This window comes from Scardinius erythrophthalmus, assembly GCF_964197995.2.
Source record: "Scardinius erythrophthalmus genome assembly, chromosome: 9".
In the NCBI taxonomy this organism is placed as follows: domain Eukaryota; kingdom Metazoa; phylum Chordata; class Actinopteri; order Cypriniformes; family Leuciscidae; genus Scardinius; species Scardinius erythrophthalmus.
The window spans coordinates 24931500-24947337 of NC_138229.1; the positions used below are offsets into that span (position 1 = coordinate 24931500).

Genomic DNA, 15838 nt, shown 5'->3' on the forward strand with positions numbered 1-15838 from the left:
TTTTTACTTTTATACCTCAGGATAATTATGTTGCATTTATTTAGGAAGTATACATTTTGCCTCAGATGTTTCTCAAAAAAATCCCTTTGGCGAAATTAAAATGAGACAACAATTGACATACAGTCAGTGAGAGTGCAGAGCCTTAACATCGCAGTACACATGCTTGTGGATAGCATAGCTCAGATAAAATCACAAGTTCATATTAAAATCTCTGGCTTTGATATCTTGGGAAATCTGAGCATGGTTTGAAACATTCTCAGGAGAAAAATCTAAGAAGTAGTAGATGTGTTCCTGTTGCTCAAACAGTAGAGCATAGCTTTAACAATGACAAGGTCATGGATTCAGTCCCGAGGGTAAGCAAGAAATCATGAATGTGTACCTTGGATAAAAGCATCTGCCAAATGCATAAATATAAGACGTAAGGAAAAGCCTACATTTAATCATATTCCTGTTGAGGATAAACTATTGAGATATTAATGTCTTTTCTATGGGAAAGAAAAAATGTTCCTTTAATAGAAAACAACCACAGCTAGTCTAATTCTCTTAAATGTCACAGCAGGTCACCGTGCTAATAAGCCACTCCCACTGGTCTCAACAGCTCTACAAATATGCTAAAATGTGCCAAATATGTAAACTTCATATGTAAAGGTTCAAAAACTTCAGCATCTCCAGCATTTCATATGAACTCGAGTCACACTAAACAGTGTGAGTATCCTGGAACAACAGCTGTCACTGGGGCGGTACTTTCAAAAGATACTAATATAATATATATTTTGCATCCTTTATGGATAAATAAATGTACAAGGTGTTCCTTCTGAAAGGATATCACCCTAGTCACAGATGTTGTACCATTTTTTCGGAGAGTTTATCCTTCGCTTACACTGTTTCACAAATCATAGCTGGAATGGACGGTATCTACCAGGGTTTTCATAAAACAGCATAGCTTACCTCAAAAACGTCCTCGTCCAGGATTCTGGTGCCGAAGACAGTGATGCCATCTGTGTTAATGATTGAGTGGTCACTTCTGCTGAGTGGTTTAGAGATCTTCTTCTTACAGTCCACAATCATTGTAACGGTCTTCTTTTCGATGCTAATAGCCACACGGTGCCACCTGTTGGGGAGGAAATACAACAAACAAGAGCCATGAAGATTGTGATTGTTTAGTTTGTAGCATGAACTATGTTACTGTCTGCTTTCACTTGCATGCTAAAACACCCCAGATGGCAAGGTGACACTGATTAAATGTTGAAATTCCATCAGAATCATCATTTTGGTTGAGGTTGAAAATTCAATGTTAAATAATATTGGATCAATGTTGAAAAATCAATGCTAAAATAATATTGGAACAATGTTGAATATTCAATGTTAAAATAATATTGAATCAATGTTAAATTTCAACATTTATTCAATGATCTTTTGGTTAATGCATTAACATTGATTCAATGTAGATTCAATGTTGGTCCGCTATCTGGGACATGTTTGGATCTTTATACATTTATATTGTGAAAAAACAACTGCCTGCCATTAAGGGAGGTTTGTATTAGTATCTTTATAAATAAAATAATATAAGGAAAAGACAATCAGCACTCTCTCTGTCCATGTGCATTTAAAAAGGCGTTTTCTCAACACTGTCTCTCATGTTGACTCAGTTATAAATATTCAAAAGCTGTTTTTTGTTTAACACCATTTGTTTTCAATGAAATGAAAAAAAGGTCTTTATTACATGAATTGTGAGAATACATCATTGTTTTATCACATGTAAATCTCAATGTGGCTAATCAAAAGCAAAGCTTACTGCCGTTCTCGTATCCTTTTCAAGCAAATGTTTGCTTTGCTTGATTGGTTGCATATGGCTGAATATTAACATCACACAATTTTCCTACTTTAATTATATCTATATAGATAAATAAATGAATAGGCAGATGGAAAATTGTACCAATAATAAACACAGTGGACTAAACTAGCTATTAGGAAAACTTCATAAGCAAATTGCATAACCAATCCAAACACATTCAACGGCCAGTTGATGAAAACTGTACTACAGCTTGTTAAACACACACACGCACACACACACACACACACACACACACACACACACACACACACACACACACACACACACACACACACACACACACACACACACACACACACTAAGGCCCATTAATAAACACTTATATAAAAATACAAATAAAGAGTCAACTTGCTTTCCATCTGCGAGGTTGATTGCACGGAAAAGGGGGTAATCCTCAGGAGTGGGTTTCCCATGCTGATCCTCATACAGGAAGATCGGCGAGCGGCCCACCTCCACACCCAGCTGCTGGATGCCCTGCTCGTTGTATACCGACAAAAGGAAGGACTGTGTTCCTGCCTTTGGCTTGATAGTCATAAGGATGGAGAAATCCTGAGGGAATACTCCTCCTGAAGATACAGGAAAGGCATTGTGGGTTAAAAATCAGCTGTTATTGATGATTCATATGCTTGTCTTCCGTTCTGTTGCAGAGATGAGCTAAGAGCTATCAGACAGAGTAGTGTGATCTAAATAGGCCTTGTAATATTCAATGGCCTTTTTACAACAACCCCTACCCAAGATCGTTTGTTGAGGGTAGTTTAACGAAGTATCAGTTTGTCTTTTCTGTTGGCATGTTAACTTTACAAGGTGTCAGGTGACATAACAGATTTACAATCAAATGGGTTGTATGAACAATAGGGTGAAAATAAATCTCAAACTATCTATATCTGAAGTGCTGTTCTTTTTGCCAAACTTGAGAGAGATTTTTTTTTTTCTTGCCAAAATACTATTTAGCTGAAATTTCCAGTCCTAAAACAATAGGGTTTGGAGGCCATTTTATTTCAGCCAAAAATCACAGAAAAAGAATCTCCTGCTATTTTGTGCCTCAGTTACCCTTTGTGGTCTAGCCAATTTGGAAGATACCCAACACACAGAGAACAGAGGTTCCAACTTAATAGGACTAAACTTGTAAATGTATATGATGTTGTTGTTATAAACTGAGCAAATAATGATAGATTTTCAACATCCCATTAGTAGAAACTTTCCTCAAAACTGTGCTTACCATGCAAGGGACTATGTCAAATAGCCATCATTTTAATAAGTAATAGTTCATCATCTGTGTTATGCTACAAACAACATGCAGTACTAGCCTCTGTTATAGGGCTAAGGCTACAGTTAGCACCAGTTAGCAGCAGTTTAGATCTTTTCACTTATTCTTTGTTTAGCTAGTCATAGATGATTAGCAAGAAACACTCTGGTCAAAACCAAACCAGGCTCATTGGGAAAATGTGCCAGCGCCAAAATTTCTGCGATATGATATTACATTACTTTTTTGCAAATTACATGAAACTTTCAAACACTTTTTGGCTATGTTTTATTGTATTGGTTGGGAAATGAAATATCTGCTGAATGTTGCCAAAATGTTCCTGCTCTATGGCATTTGAAAATAATGTACCACCTACACTAAACCCAACCCTAAACCTAACTGAAAGTATTAAAAATGTAAGATAAAACACATTTGCTAAAGCAACTGTGCCATTTTAGCTCCTTTTTACACATCTTTGGTGTTTAAAAATCAAATTCTGACAGTAACATTCTGTTTTACATTAAAACAGTAATGTGCTGTAGAAAACAATGTATTCTGTGCATGTGGGCAATATTCTTCACGGTAAGCAACTGCTGTTAATTTACAGCCCATTTTCAACACTAATCTACTGTATTTATGTATTACGGTTTTGTACTGTAGTACACAATGCATTGTGGGCTAGTGCATTTTTGAAGCAATAGAATAATGCAGCTGAACGGGTGTTTCACAGGAGTTTGAGTTCAAGTCTCCTATCCGTGTTCGAGGCGCTTATGACAGGAACAGGCCTATGTGTGGAAAATAGAAGAAAACGAATCAAAGCAGAGAGAAGAGGGAACTTTGAAACTGACTGCGGCAACGACCGCGTTCTTTTAAAACTGGACCAGTGACTGTGTCGAACGGGAAGAACTGAAACTGAAACAGTGGCGCCTTAAACTAACTTGTGTTTTTAGCCTTTGATACTTCAAATCCCTAGAAAGTACTTTGAAAATGACTGCAGTGAGGAGCACTGGAAGTTTTGTTTGGAGTGTTTTCTCTCACATCCAAATCACTCGAACGCTACGATGAGCTGGAACTGAACAAGCCGGAATAGTGCTTGAGAGTGAAGTGAGTGATTATAAACGCATTTACCAGAGAGGGTAAAATCCTGTCGATTCACTGTAAAACATAATTTATTCAAAAGTTCGGTGTTTATTAAGGCCTTCAGAATGTGTATTTCTTGGTGGCACTCTGCCTGATGGCTCATTGGCAGGGAAAAAACGAAATAACTGGTAAAATTTGTTCTTAAACATGATTGATTATTAAACTTTTAAAACACAATTTCGTTTAACTATATAATACAACAGAGTTTTAGTTTGTATTCTTGTCTGCACTTTTTCTTACAAATGTTCACATTGCTTTTACAATTTTTACATTTTTTGTCCATTTTGGGTGTTCTTGCTTAGGCTATAAATAAATGTTCACCTTTTTATTAGCCTATTACTGTTGTCTGTGTTTTTACTGTAGTAATTTTATGTGATTTTAATTTCCAACCTATTTTGGGGTTCCCTTTTTGACCTAGAGCTGAGTTGCCAAAATGACCCAAATTGGGTTGTTTTTACCTCACCATTTTTTAGAGTGTATTGTAAATTGAAATAAACAAGAGAAATGTACTGCATGTTTTTTTTTTACAGTAAATTATTAATGATTAATTATTAATACCATAGAAGTACAGTATATTGCTGGCAACTCTGCTGCCAGTATTTTACTGTGGAATAAAATAAAAAAAATACTGGAAAATACTGTATTTAATTTTTATGGTAATAAGCTGTAGAGTAATTTCACAGTATTCATACCATAGAATTACAGTAGACTGCTGTCGATTCTGCAGCCAGTATTTTACCGTTATTTTACAGATACATTTTTTACAGTGTAGAATTTTTTTTTCCAATGAGCCTCTGTTGTCAAAACAGTAGCCAAAGAGCTTTCTCTCTTTCTTAATCGACTCTTCCTTAGAACAATAAATATGCCTTTAATTCCTTCATCAAGGTCTGGGCATCAGACTTCTGCATTGAAAACAGTCCAAATGCATTTAACTGAGACGGTCAAGCTACATTATGTACTTCCTATTGGATGCATTTCAAAGAGAAAAAATAAACTTAAAACGTCACTTTGCAAGAGAAAACCAATTACACACATTTGATTCACAGCCTTGCCCAACCAGAACAGTTACTCTATTTAAAAGTAATTAGAGATGAGAGTACAGATTAGCATAAATCATGTACCTGGGAAGAGCTGCTTGGTCGGAGAGCTGAGTTGAGCTTGTTTGTCCACTCGGTAGGCCACATCTGGTTTGGATCCTCTCCGGATGGTGCAGAAGCCTTGTGTTTTCTTCACTCCTTCAGGTGAACTTTTAAAGTCTAAGACCTTGAGCACATCCACGGGTTCAGCTGTGAGGTAGAACATGATCAAAGCGTTTGTCATTTTCGTAATTCCATTGGTAAACAAACATTATTAGCATCAGTAGCTTTGAAACATCAAACCAAAACAATATTGGTAACACTTTACAATAAGGTTCATTAGTTAACATTAGTTAACTACATTAGTTAGCATCAACTAATAATGAACTGCACTTATACAGCATTTTTAATCTTTGTTAATGTTAATTTCGATTCGCGTCAGTCACCGACGACGTGACGTCTAGAGTGACCGACTGAAAGGGAACTACTGTTCTCAGATAAAAACATCCATTTACTTTTCACAATTGCTTCCAAGTACAGTTAGGTTATTATGTAATTTTATTACAGTTTCCAAGTATAAAAACAAGAAGCCAATTTCAATACATATTGTTAACCTCAATTAGACTGCTTTCCCTTATGCAACAGGGCTTACTTATCCTTATCCTGCCTTGAATAATGACCACAGTGTGGAGTCAGCATATCTACAGTCAATTATCGTTAAACAAGTGAGGACATTTATGGGCCACATCTTGCCGTCTGTTGATACGAACAAACAAATTCCCATCAAATTCCCCCTCGGTGCCACACGTGTCATTTCGCAACAAAGCTAACTCTGACTGACACTTTTACTGTACACAATTCCCTGCCTTTGCTTATGTGCTGTGACCGTCAATGAAGCAATTGTACTTTTATAAGGAACCCAAGCAGAACAGCAGTAAAGATGTGAAGAAATATCCAGTAGGGATAATTGACCCCCCTACATGCAGATCCATTTACAAAGCCAAACATTCCAGGAGTTAAAGTCACTGGTGCTGGTCAATGCTCCTCTACGGTTATGGCAGCTCAGCACGACCCAAACTTTACAAGCAGTTCAACTCCACCAATATGTCAGGTACTACACTTTATTATGTTGCTAATGCCAATGTCAAATATGAAAGGTTCTGGTTTCGCTCAGCCTGCACCCCACAAATGGCCCATTTTTAATGATCCTTAACAAATCTATGCTAATGCTTAAACAGGCTGAGAGATTTATGATATGATTAATATGGCAATTTAGAGGCTGGTACTGTAAAGTGGACTCTGAGCAGCACTGTAATGTCACACTGATTTATTGCTCTGCTTGAGTCTTTTAGACTTCGTCTTTGATGCCTTGAAAAGGAAAAGTTCCGGCCTCACTCGAGACTGATGAATGAGGATGTAAGCGAGGTCAGGGAGATAAGAATATCAGCTGGGTTACTTACATCCATCATTATCCGTACACAACTTTGTGTCCCTAAGACGCATCTGTTTGTCATCACCACTGCGAACGTTGTGGTTGAGGATGCCGAGTTGTGTGAAGTCTCTGAATTTCAGGAGGTTTAAGGGAATAGGAACAGAGGCTGAATGGATGACTAGCACATAAACACTCCTATTCTTACTCCCCCGCTACCAGAGACTACAAAAACTTCTGAGTCAGGTCAAATAGACATATCTGTCTGCTGGTCAGGCAGCAGACAGGAAGTATCCCTTTCAAAGGCCTAAAAACAATAAACCATACAAACAAGAATGACTAGTTGCTAAGACTCATTACTCTCTCTCTCTCTGGACTCCTTAATGTTGGATTCAAATCAGGGTTTTATTTTCATATGCTTTGACATCACAAAAGGGCTCATTTTACACCCTGTCCCACTCAACTACGCCTGGGAAAGAACTTCAGAAGAATTATACTGAAGTATTTTTTTGATAGATCAGACCTATAACACTGTGTGTAAAGCACAATAAAACCAGTAAAACCACTGTAGGACGATGAGCTGTGTTTGTTAAAAATAGACAGTGGAAAAGTCACTCAGACACTTGGTCGTCACAGTTACATTCATTATATTTTATTTCGTTTTAAGGTCAAGAGCAGAACAAAAATATTATGAAATGTCTTTTTATACTTACAGTAAAAAAAAGTAAAATTTAAGTAAAATTTGACCTTTTCCCCCATTATTTTCTGTAACCATATGGTAAGCGCCTGCAGGAAGTGCTGATCCGGTGGTTCCTGTTCCACATATGTGGCCAGGAGCTGAAGGGTGGTGCTTTTTTAGGGTTACTGAACATGCTGAACACATTATGGTGTCGGCATGGCACAGCCTGCAGATAACTTTGCCTCAATGTACCACCAACTAAGTCCTAATGCACTGAAAACACAAACTTCTACTCTGAGATAAAGGCACTATTTTTGGTTAAGGTTTGAGCGCAGTAAGATTTAATTTTTTTATGAAACTAATACTTTTATTTAGCAACGGTGCATTAAATTGATCTAGAGTGAATGTAAATACATTTCAAATGTTGTTGTTTTTTAAACTTTCTATTGATGAAATAATCCTGAAAAAAATATGGTTTCCAAAAAAATATATTAAGCAGCACAACTGTTTTCAACATTGATAATGAGAATGGTGTATTGAGCACCAAATCAGAACATCCTGATTTTCTTGATAACTTTAAAACAGCTGCACACAATAAAGCTCAGAGTGTCTACATCCGTGCACGTTTGTGAGCTTAATGATGTGGTCAGGTCCTAATGTAGCTTTGTCAAATCAGTCTGTTAAGAGTTTCCATTCAGCGTAACCCCCACTGACAAAACAAAGGGCAGCCCTCAGCATTATCATTCTAAACGAGATGTAAAAAAGAAAAGAAAAAAAAGTCTGAGTAAAACGCATCCAACTCTTAAAGGAGAGGGTAATAATCTGTAAGTCTTACGAGCCTCTTGCAGTGCTACTGTTTTTTTTTTTTTCTTCTAAATTCTAAACCAAAGGTCTCTTTGTGCTCTTCAGAATGTCTCTCAGCATTACTGCATACCTAAAGGCCTCATATATTCCAGATGTGGAGAATTGGCAGGAATAGGAGCCCCCCTCCCTCACAGAAGCTCTTAAAAAAATGTCAGTATCCAAAATCCATTAATGCAGCAAATAAGCACATTGCTCCTAATGCATATCCACAATTAAAAGTGCTGGATACATTTTATTCTTTGTATTTTCCATTTATTATACTTGGGGAGGGGCAGTGTCATGGATAATGACACAGCAGAATTTTCACAATAAATATGACAAAAGAATTTAGCAGAAAATATTTTATCGTCTGTGTAATTCAGCCTCTGAAATTACTATAAACCTTGAAGAAATCTGGCAGAAATGTCAAAATGCTGTTAAATACACAAGAGACACGACATCTACTGCCCAGTCAAGAAAAATCATAACATTCAATCTGATCCAACAAGCAATGAAATGCCTAAGTGTTTGACATCATCCCTGTCCGTACTATGACAAACATCAAATGCAAAAAAAGGCCCTACATCCTCACTTGTTGAATCATTGGATATCTCAGTGGGTGTGGCCAATATCTCATGTGGACTTTGTGAACTGCTGTAAGAGATGTCTTATATGGATTTCAGTTCAAATAAACAATCCAGAAAACAAGAGCCAAAGGGTAGCTTTCATGCATTGAATGCAGTTGTGGTCATTATTAAACCAAAAATGTAAAAGCTCACTTTAAAATACCCCCACCTCCCAAATTGGCCTGCATATGTGCAATGTGGTGAAGACATTATCAGGCAGCCATTTTGAAAGAGGTATGTTACATATCTGAAATGGCCATCAGAACAACAACAAAGGAATATACTATTTATCACTTTACAGGGTACTTGTTATATTTTGGATTCCCTTATAGTAGGAGAGACCAGGCCCTTTAAAATTCTATTAGAAAGACAATGTATAAAAACTATTTGCGATCCTCACAGGTGAGGTAGAAGGATATAATGCCTGAATTTTGATTTACATTTTTTTAGAGCAGGCTATACAAGAGGACTTAATCTATAAATGATGTATAGGGCACTTTAATTAAAACACGCAAGTGTCCACTTTAAAAGGAGACAATGTGTCAAAGTCAGAGAGCACTACTACAGTAGCTCTCTGACAGTAGACCGGTCTTTAGTGTGGACTGGGATAGTGTGGAGAAACGGTATCTCTCTCAGTCTGAGTAATATAATTTCACAATCTAATTCTGGGCACTGGAGTGCCTCGCTGGTGTGTGCAGGGTAGTGCAGTTCCATGAATGCTGTCTCATGAACTGGTCAACTATAATAGTTAACAAATTAGGGAAGACTACTTTATGCTATTTACTAAATCATTCTATTCAGTGAAAATGCCTACATTAAAATTGTTTTCTATAAGTAAAACTTTGAGGATCAGTGTCACAAATGATATCAATTAACTGGGTATTTAAAATATATATAAAAATGTAACTAAAAAGGAGGCTTAGCTCCTGGCATACCACTCTGATAGCCTACCTGTAAGCTGCACACCTTGAAATGAAATATCTGTCTTGATAGACTCTTCCATGTCTAATTTCAATTGCTGCATCATTGTAGGCTACTAGAAGTAAATACATCTATAAATAATAATATAAATATATTTCAAAATAAACATCAAATACTGGGTATATCGAAGATATTAATGCAATTATCATCACAACTTACGCCACTGATTTCACCAAACTGAGTTAGTTTTCCCCATCAAACATTTTGGGCACTATGATACCACCTAAAAATATCATTTTAAATACTCTTTATCAGCATTCAGGTTTACAAATGCGTTTTTACCTCGAAACGCGTCTATGATACCCAAAAATGCTGCCTAGGTAGGCAGCTCAGCTGGTTTTGAGATGCAGCCAATAAATTTCGCAATATAAAGCCGGTATACTGTGTTTTAATTATATTTTGACGCTGAAATGCACTCAAACATTTTAAGTCCCTTACAATTATAGCTACACAGTCTATACTGAGGATGGCATCACTTAGCTCGCGACGATGCTCCTCAACCTTTCCTTACCTGCTCTCACATGTGTTGCCTGTAGGACAAAAGTCAGACTGAAGATTGCACTTAAAACGGAGTTCCTGAGCCACTTTTTCGTTTTCCATCTCGTGGACCACCTTTCCTTATCCATGACCGGCGCCCTCAACTGTGTCTTATTTTAAATTCGTTCCTATTCCACAATCCAGATTATTGTTATTTATTTCTGCACTGCCATGAGCAAAAAAATAATAATATTTGTTTTCGTCGAAAACAAACTTCTTAGTCCCTCCGCCCAGCAGTCTCTCAGACTGAAGGTAAACGGGCTCTCATGAAAAAAAAAAAAGGAAACCCGTTTGTTCCCTGAAGAGCTCAAGTCTTAGGGAGGGTTGGACGTGTGGACTAAACCTGACCCGTAAGGAAAAAGAAATGAACACGGGAAAATCACTAGTCTTGGAAAGATCCGCCCATTATTTTGATGAGAGCTTCAAAAGTTTGACACCGTTCCCCCGAAAGCTTAGAGCAAAGGTGTATCTGACGGATCATACAACACCGGGATGATGATGATGGGCCAGCGGTTTACCAGAGGAGAGTCACCCCTACCCTGGACTGTCATCCTGCATCCTGAATCAGTGACAGAGGACTGGATAAGGACTATCTCCATAGCATTTCACAACTTACTTTATTTTGTTACTTCTCTCATTTTGGAAATATATATGTTTTAAGTATTTATTTACATAGTGTATTCTTTGTCATGTCTGTTATTTCCACTGCAGACCTGATGAAATGACATGTTGCTCCACTAACCTAAAAGGCTGGAATAACACTAGGTGTGATGGCACTTCCAGGTATTGCAGTCAAACCAGGAAAAAAAAAAAATTGTAAAGAGGCAAACCAAAAGTTGGCCTGAGGTAGCCCATTTAAAATTCCTCAAGAAGCAGTGATAGCCAGAAAAGATACCATCCACATGAATAAGAACTACAGATGAGACTTCATGGCCAACTCGGAATTCCTTCAAGAAACAATCTTGAAAGAGTCCGCTTATAGGATTGCTGTGGCACAGATGTCTGAAAATAATTATTTTTTTAAAAGTCATCAGACAGGTGGTGCATATGCATTCCAGCAGTCGGTTTCTTTCTCCACAGTTTAATGTGTAGAAGCATAATTGACAACATAACAGCCATAATTGTCATTGAAATTCAGAACACATTAACCATCATTATGTGTTATCCCGCAATAAATTGGGGCCATGCAAATTCTTTTTGAGAATGCAGAGGGAAACAATAAAAGCAACTGAGAGAAAGAAACTGCTTCATCATGTAGTAGGCTATATCTTCTTTTAAAATGCTGTATAAAATGAGAGTCTATTCACTAAGACGGGTTCAGGGTTCAAACTCTTGTTTTACTTTAAGAAAAGATGCTTGGTGGGCAAAATGCCAAACTGTCGGAACTAAACAGAATTATTAAGTTTAAAAGGTATTAAAACGCACAATCGAATACATTTATCAAGCATAAAACATTCCTGCTTTGTATAAAGTTGGAACATGGAAAGATTTCCATGTGTCAGATAGATAACACTACCTTATGCAGTCAGCATTCATTTCTTTCCCACAATAGCTGTTTGAGTAACCACTGCCAGACCATTCTGTCTGGTTTTCAGATGGATAATACATCTACCCCCACGTTTGAAAATGCTAATTATGTGAATTCTTAATGTATAATTTTCTTCTTCCTTTTTTCTTTTCATTCACATTTTCCTAATAAAGAAGAAGAAGAAAAAAACTACAAACATACACTGACCCCTTTATTGAGACAGGCAGAAGAGTTCAAGAAAAAAAAATTAAAGACATTTTTATTCAGTTCAGAACATACAATTGTCAGCAGGATCCACATTTGTATCACTCGTTTATCTATAAACCATGTGATTAAGAAATCAGTGTGCATACATCCAAGTTATACCATGCATTATGTAATTATTCTATAATTGTAAGTGAGTGACCTTCACTTTTGTTGTTTTTAGACATCCCGAACCTTTCAATTTGTTTGACTAGTAGCCTATAACTTACAGTTCAAATTTAACCCAAAAGAAGTACGCTCTCATGCCAGACATTTTAGATGTTTGTTCTTCAAAAGCAGTTGAAATGAATTTATACTATGTTGATCGACCAGGAGTTTTGAGGCATGAGTCAACTACTCTGACCTCAGTCCAAACCTTTTGATTTTAGTCAGACTTTGACCTTGAACTTTCTTGTTCTAGGTCATTGCTTACATCTTGGCTTTTGAGGTTTTGTCTTGACTTCTGTCTTGGCCTGAGATGAGACAGGCGATTCATCCTCATCTGGATGTTAGTGTTGTGGCATCCTGCTGGTTGAGAGAAATCAACAGGGTTAATGCAGTTAGATGTACCATTCTCTGACATTAGCTGAAATGAATGCGGTAGGCAGAACTTACAGTAAAAGTGTGCGGTAGGTTATGGAACACTGGCCCAACCACAAGTCTCTGGAATGTGTTTCAGTCCAAGCATAAATTTGATTGCTGAAGAATAACCAGCTACTTAATATAAACCATTTATTTATTTGTTTGTTTATTTATTTAAATGTGGTCAAATCTACTTGATCAAAGGATGTAGTACATTCATACTGTATGAACACATTTTTCCCATTTTATATTAATGCATTGTATGGTACAGTACGGCAAGTTCTAAGCCTCCAATAAAAATCTTCAAATATTTGTTCAAAATAGTGGTTTTCATGTGTTTTTGAAAAAACTGTCAAATGAACAAGTTGCTCAATGCACTGAATCATATTTTTTTGTCTATCCTTTTTGAAGCGTGCAACCACTTTCCTACTTTCAAAGACTAACTGCACAAGCGAAAAACATTATAGTATGGGCTGTGAATGAGCATTTAATTGATTCGATATGTTTGTAAATGACCTGAATGAACTGTGGCATCTTGAACAAAGATCTGCTGACTGACTGAACTAGAGGAGCTTGCATGTCATTCATTCAGTTTGGCATGCTAGACAATCAGGTTCACAACAAGGAGAAATGGTACACACAATTAAAATGATGTAATGACAATCTGAACTCGAAACGTTTCTAACGAATTGGTTGAATGAATCAAGGATATCATAACATGCAAAACAACTTTCATGGAACCTCCTATTGACTCAATTGCGTAACTTACAGAAAACGTATCAGAACAAATCATTGAGTGAATCTGAACGAATCACTTTAGCGAAATATATATTTGAGTCACTAGATCAGGCATGGGCAAACTCTGTCCTGGAGGGCTGCTGTCCTGCAGAGTTTAGCTCCAAGCCTCCAACCCTAATCAAACACACCTGAAACAGCTAATCATTGTCTTCAGGATTACTAGAAGGCTACAAGCAGGTGAGTTATATCATGTTTGGATCTAAACTCTGCAGGACAGTGGCCCTCCAGGACCGAGTTTGCCCATCCCTGCAGATGGATCAAAATCCCTGCCACTAGCACAAATTCAGTGTTCCCTTTTGAGAGAACTTCTAAACTGCATCAGCAGCTCACACTATCGGGATGCGCTCTTGTGGAACCTATAGTGTCTGAGGCATGTGTACAAACACGGCATACGATGGCTGACGCAGTGCGATGACGTCCCAAGGTGCAAGGGCACCAACGTAAAGGGGTTAAAGCACTGTGTTCCTCCATGCCCGTGTTCCTTAACACCTAGCGATGGTCGTGAGCTGTGTGTTATTTGTCTGAGAGCGGAGCATGCACGTTCACCCCTCAGGAGGACTGGATGCATTCATTGGCTCTAGCTCTGTGTTGCTGAGGCAGCGAATCATGGGAGTCTCAGATGGAGCTGGTAGAGGAGCTCCATTGTCTTTGTTCCAGAAGTGGAAACCCGCTCAGCGGTTTCTTCAATGGAAAGCGAGGACTCATTGCTTGTCTGAGATTCTGATATTATAGACGTGGTGTCAGTAGAAATGGATATATTTAATAGAGCTGTTTCCTGCTCAATGCAGCAAACCACTGAATATGATGAGCTGGTGAAACGTATGACTTGTGCCAGAGCCAGATTGAGTTTAAACTCTTCCGGCTCAATGCAAGATACTGCGGAAGGTCATTTAGATGACCAGCAGCTCCGATGAGACTTCCTTTTCTCCCAGACCTGCACACTTAGGTGTCAGGTGCGTGGAGACATCCATACTCTGCCCGTGTGGTTCAGCTTATAGTTATTCAAATGTAGAGGTGTTGAGCTAGCAGGGTTATGAGTGGATGCCTTGGGTGGAATGGAATTTAGCGAATTACCTTTCCGCGGGGACATCCTCCACACTGAAGGCTCCCATTTGGCCTCTAAATCAAGTCAGACAACATTAAGGTTGGTGGGCAGAGAGTATGCGGCAGCTGGGCTGACTGGTGGAGCTCTGACAACTATGGCAGTAGTTTACCAGGTAGATTTGTTCAAAGACCTTTTCCCGAGGCGGCCTCTGAACTGTGTATAGCCACAGATCTAGCTCCATGGGCTACTATGGTGGCAATGGAGAGAAATCTCTTGCTTAATTTGTCAGGGATCAAGGAGTCAGATAAAGCTTTCCTCCTTAATGCCCCTGTCTTACCCTCTGGTCTGTTTGGGACTGCCGTTGAGATGGTGGTGGACAGGTTTAGAGAATGGACAATGGTAGAGCATGGCTCAGGCCTAAGCTCTCGCCCCCTTTTTTCAGTCCCTTCAGCTCCTCATAAATCAATTGTGCCCTTTCCAGGAACGAGTTCCTGGGGAAAAGAGCAAAAAGGTTTGTACCAGTGTTAATTTCGTTAACGCCAACTATGATGAAAAATGTTCGTTGACGACCTTTTTTTCCCTGACTAAGACAAGACGATGAGAGACGACACCCACGTCACTAAACGATAACTGTGACTATTACCCCTTTTCCACCAAGGCAGAGCTGGTGCTGGTTCGGAGCCAGAGCCTAGTTTCAAATCGGTTCTTTGTTTTTCCACCGCCAAAGCACCAGCTCCGAACCAGTAAAACTGGTTCTTAAGTAGCACCAAATCATTGCAGGGTCTAGAACGGAGCCAAGAAAGAACCGCTTGCGTCAGGGGCTGGGGGCGGGGTTACCGTGACCAACAAGACGAATAGAAACTTGTGACCGCCATTTTTAAATAGCAGCTAGTCGAGCTAATAGCAGCTCGATTATCCGTCTATGTAAGTTACGGCGAGCTGCACGAACGCGTTGGATTCCGATGTATTTTTGTAAACCCATGAGCATCCATAGTATTGCAACGTCCGTTATTGTTGATGGCTTGTTCGAGGTGCATCGGAGCGGCGAGGACCGATCGGAGCTGCGGGAGTGTTTGGAGAGCATACGACTCCTTGTGCTTTTAGATCGCTATCGCAGTGCTTTGATGTCATGCGGCGATCGATCTGCGAGAAGCCGATGCATCTCGAACAAGCCTGGCGTGTTTGTGTTTGGCGCTACCGCACTAGCGGTTGCTGGGCAACATGAGACGTATA

The 15838-nt window shown here is 38.6% G+C and overlaps 1 protein-coding gene across 1 annotated transcript in view; it reads right to left on the minus strand.

Moving 5' to 3' along the window:
• The window catches only part of col11a1b (collagen, type XI, alpha 1b), a 92187-nt gene extending 81419 nt beyond the window's left edge, over window positions 1–10768 (minus strand). Inside the window, exons 1-4 of the mRNA XM_081375290.1 lie at window positions 10384–10768; window positions 5360–5524; window positions 2208–2421; window positions 949–1111 (exon numbers count right to left, since the gene is read on the minus strand). Coding sequence (XP_081231416.1) covers window positions 949–1111; window positions 2208–2421; window positions 5360–5524; window positions 10384–10498 — 657 coding nt within the window. The 5' untranslated portion in view covers window positions 10499–10768. The remainder of the gene's footprint in view (window positions 1–948; window positions 1112–2207; window positions 2422–5359; window positions 5525–10383) is intronic.
• Window positions 10769–15838: the final 5070 nt, after the last annotated feature.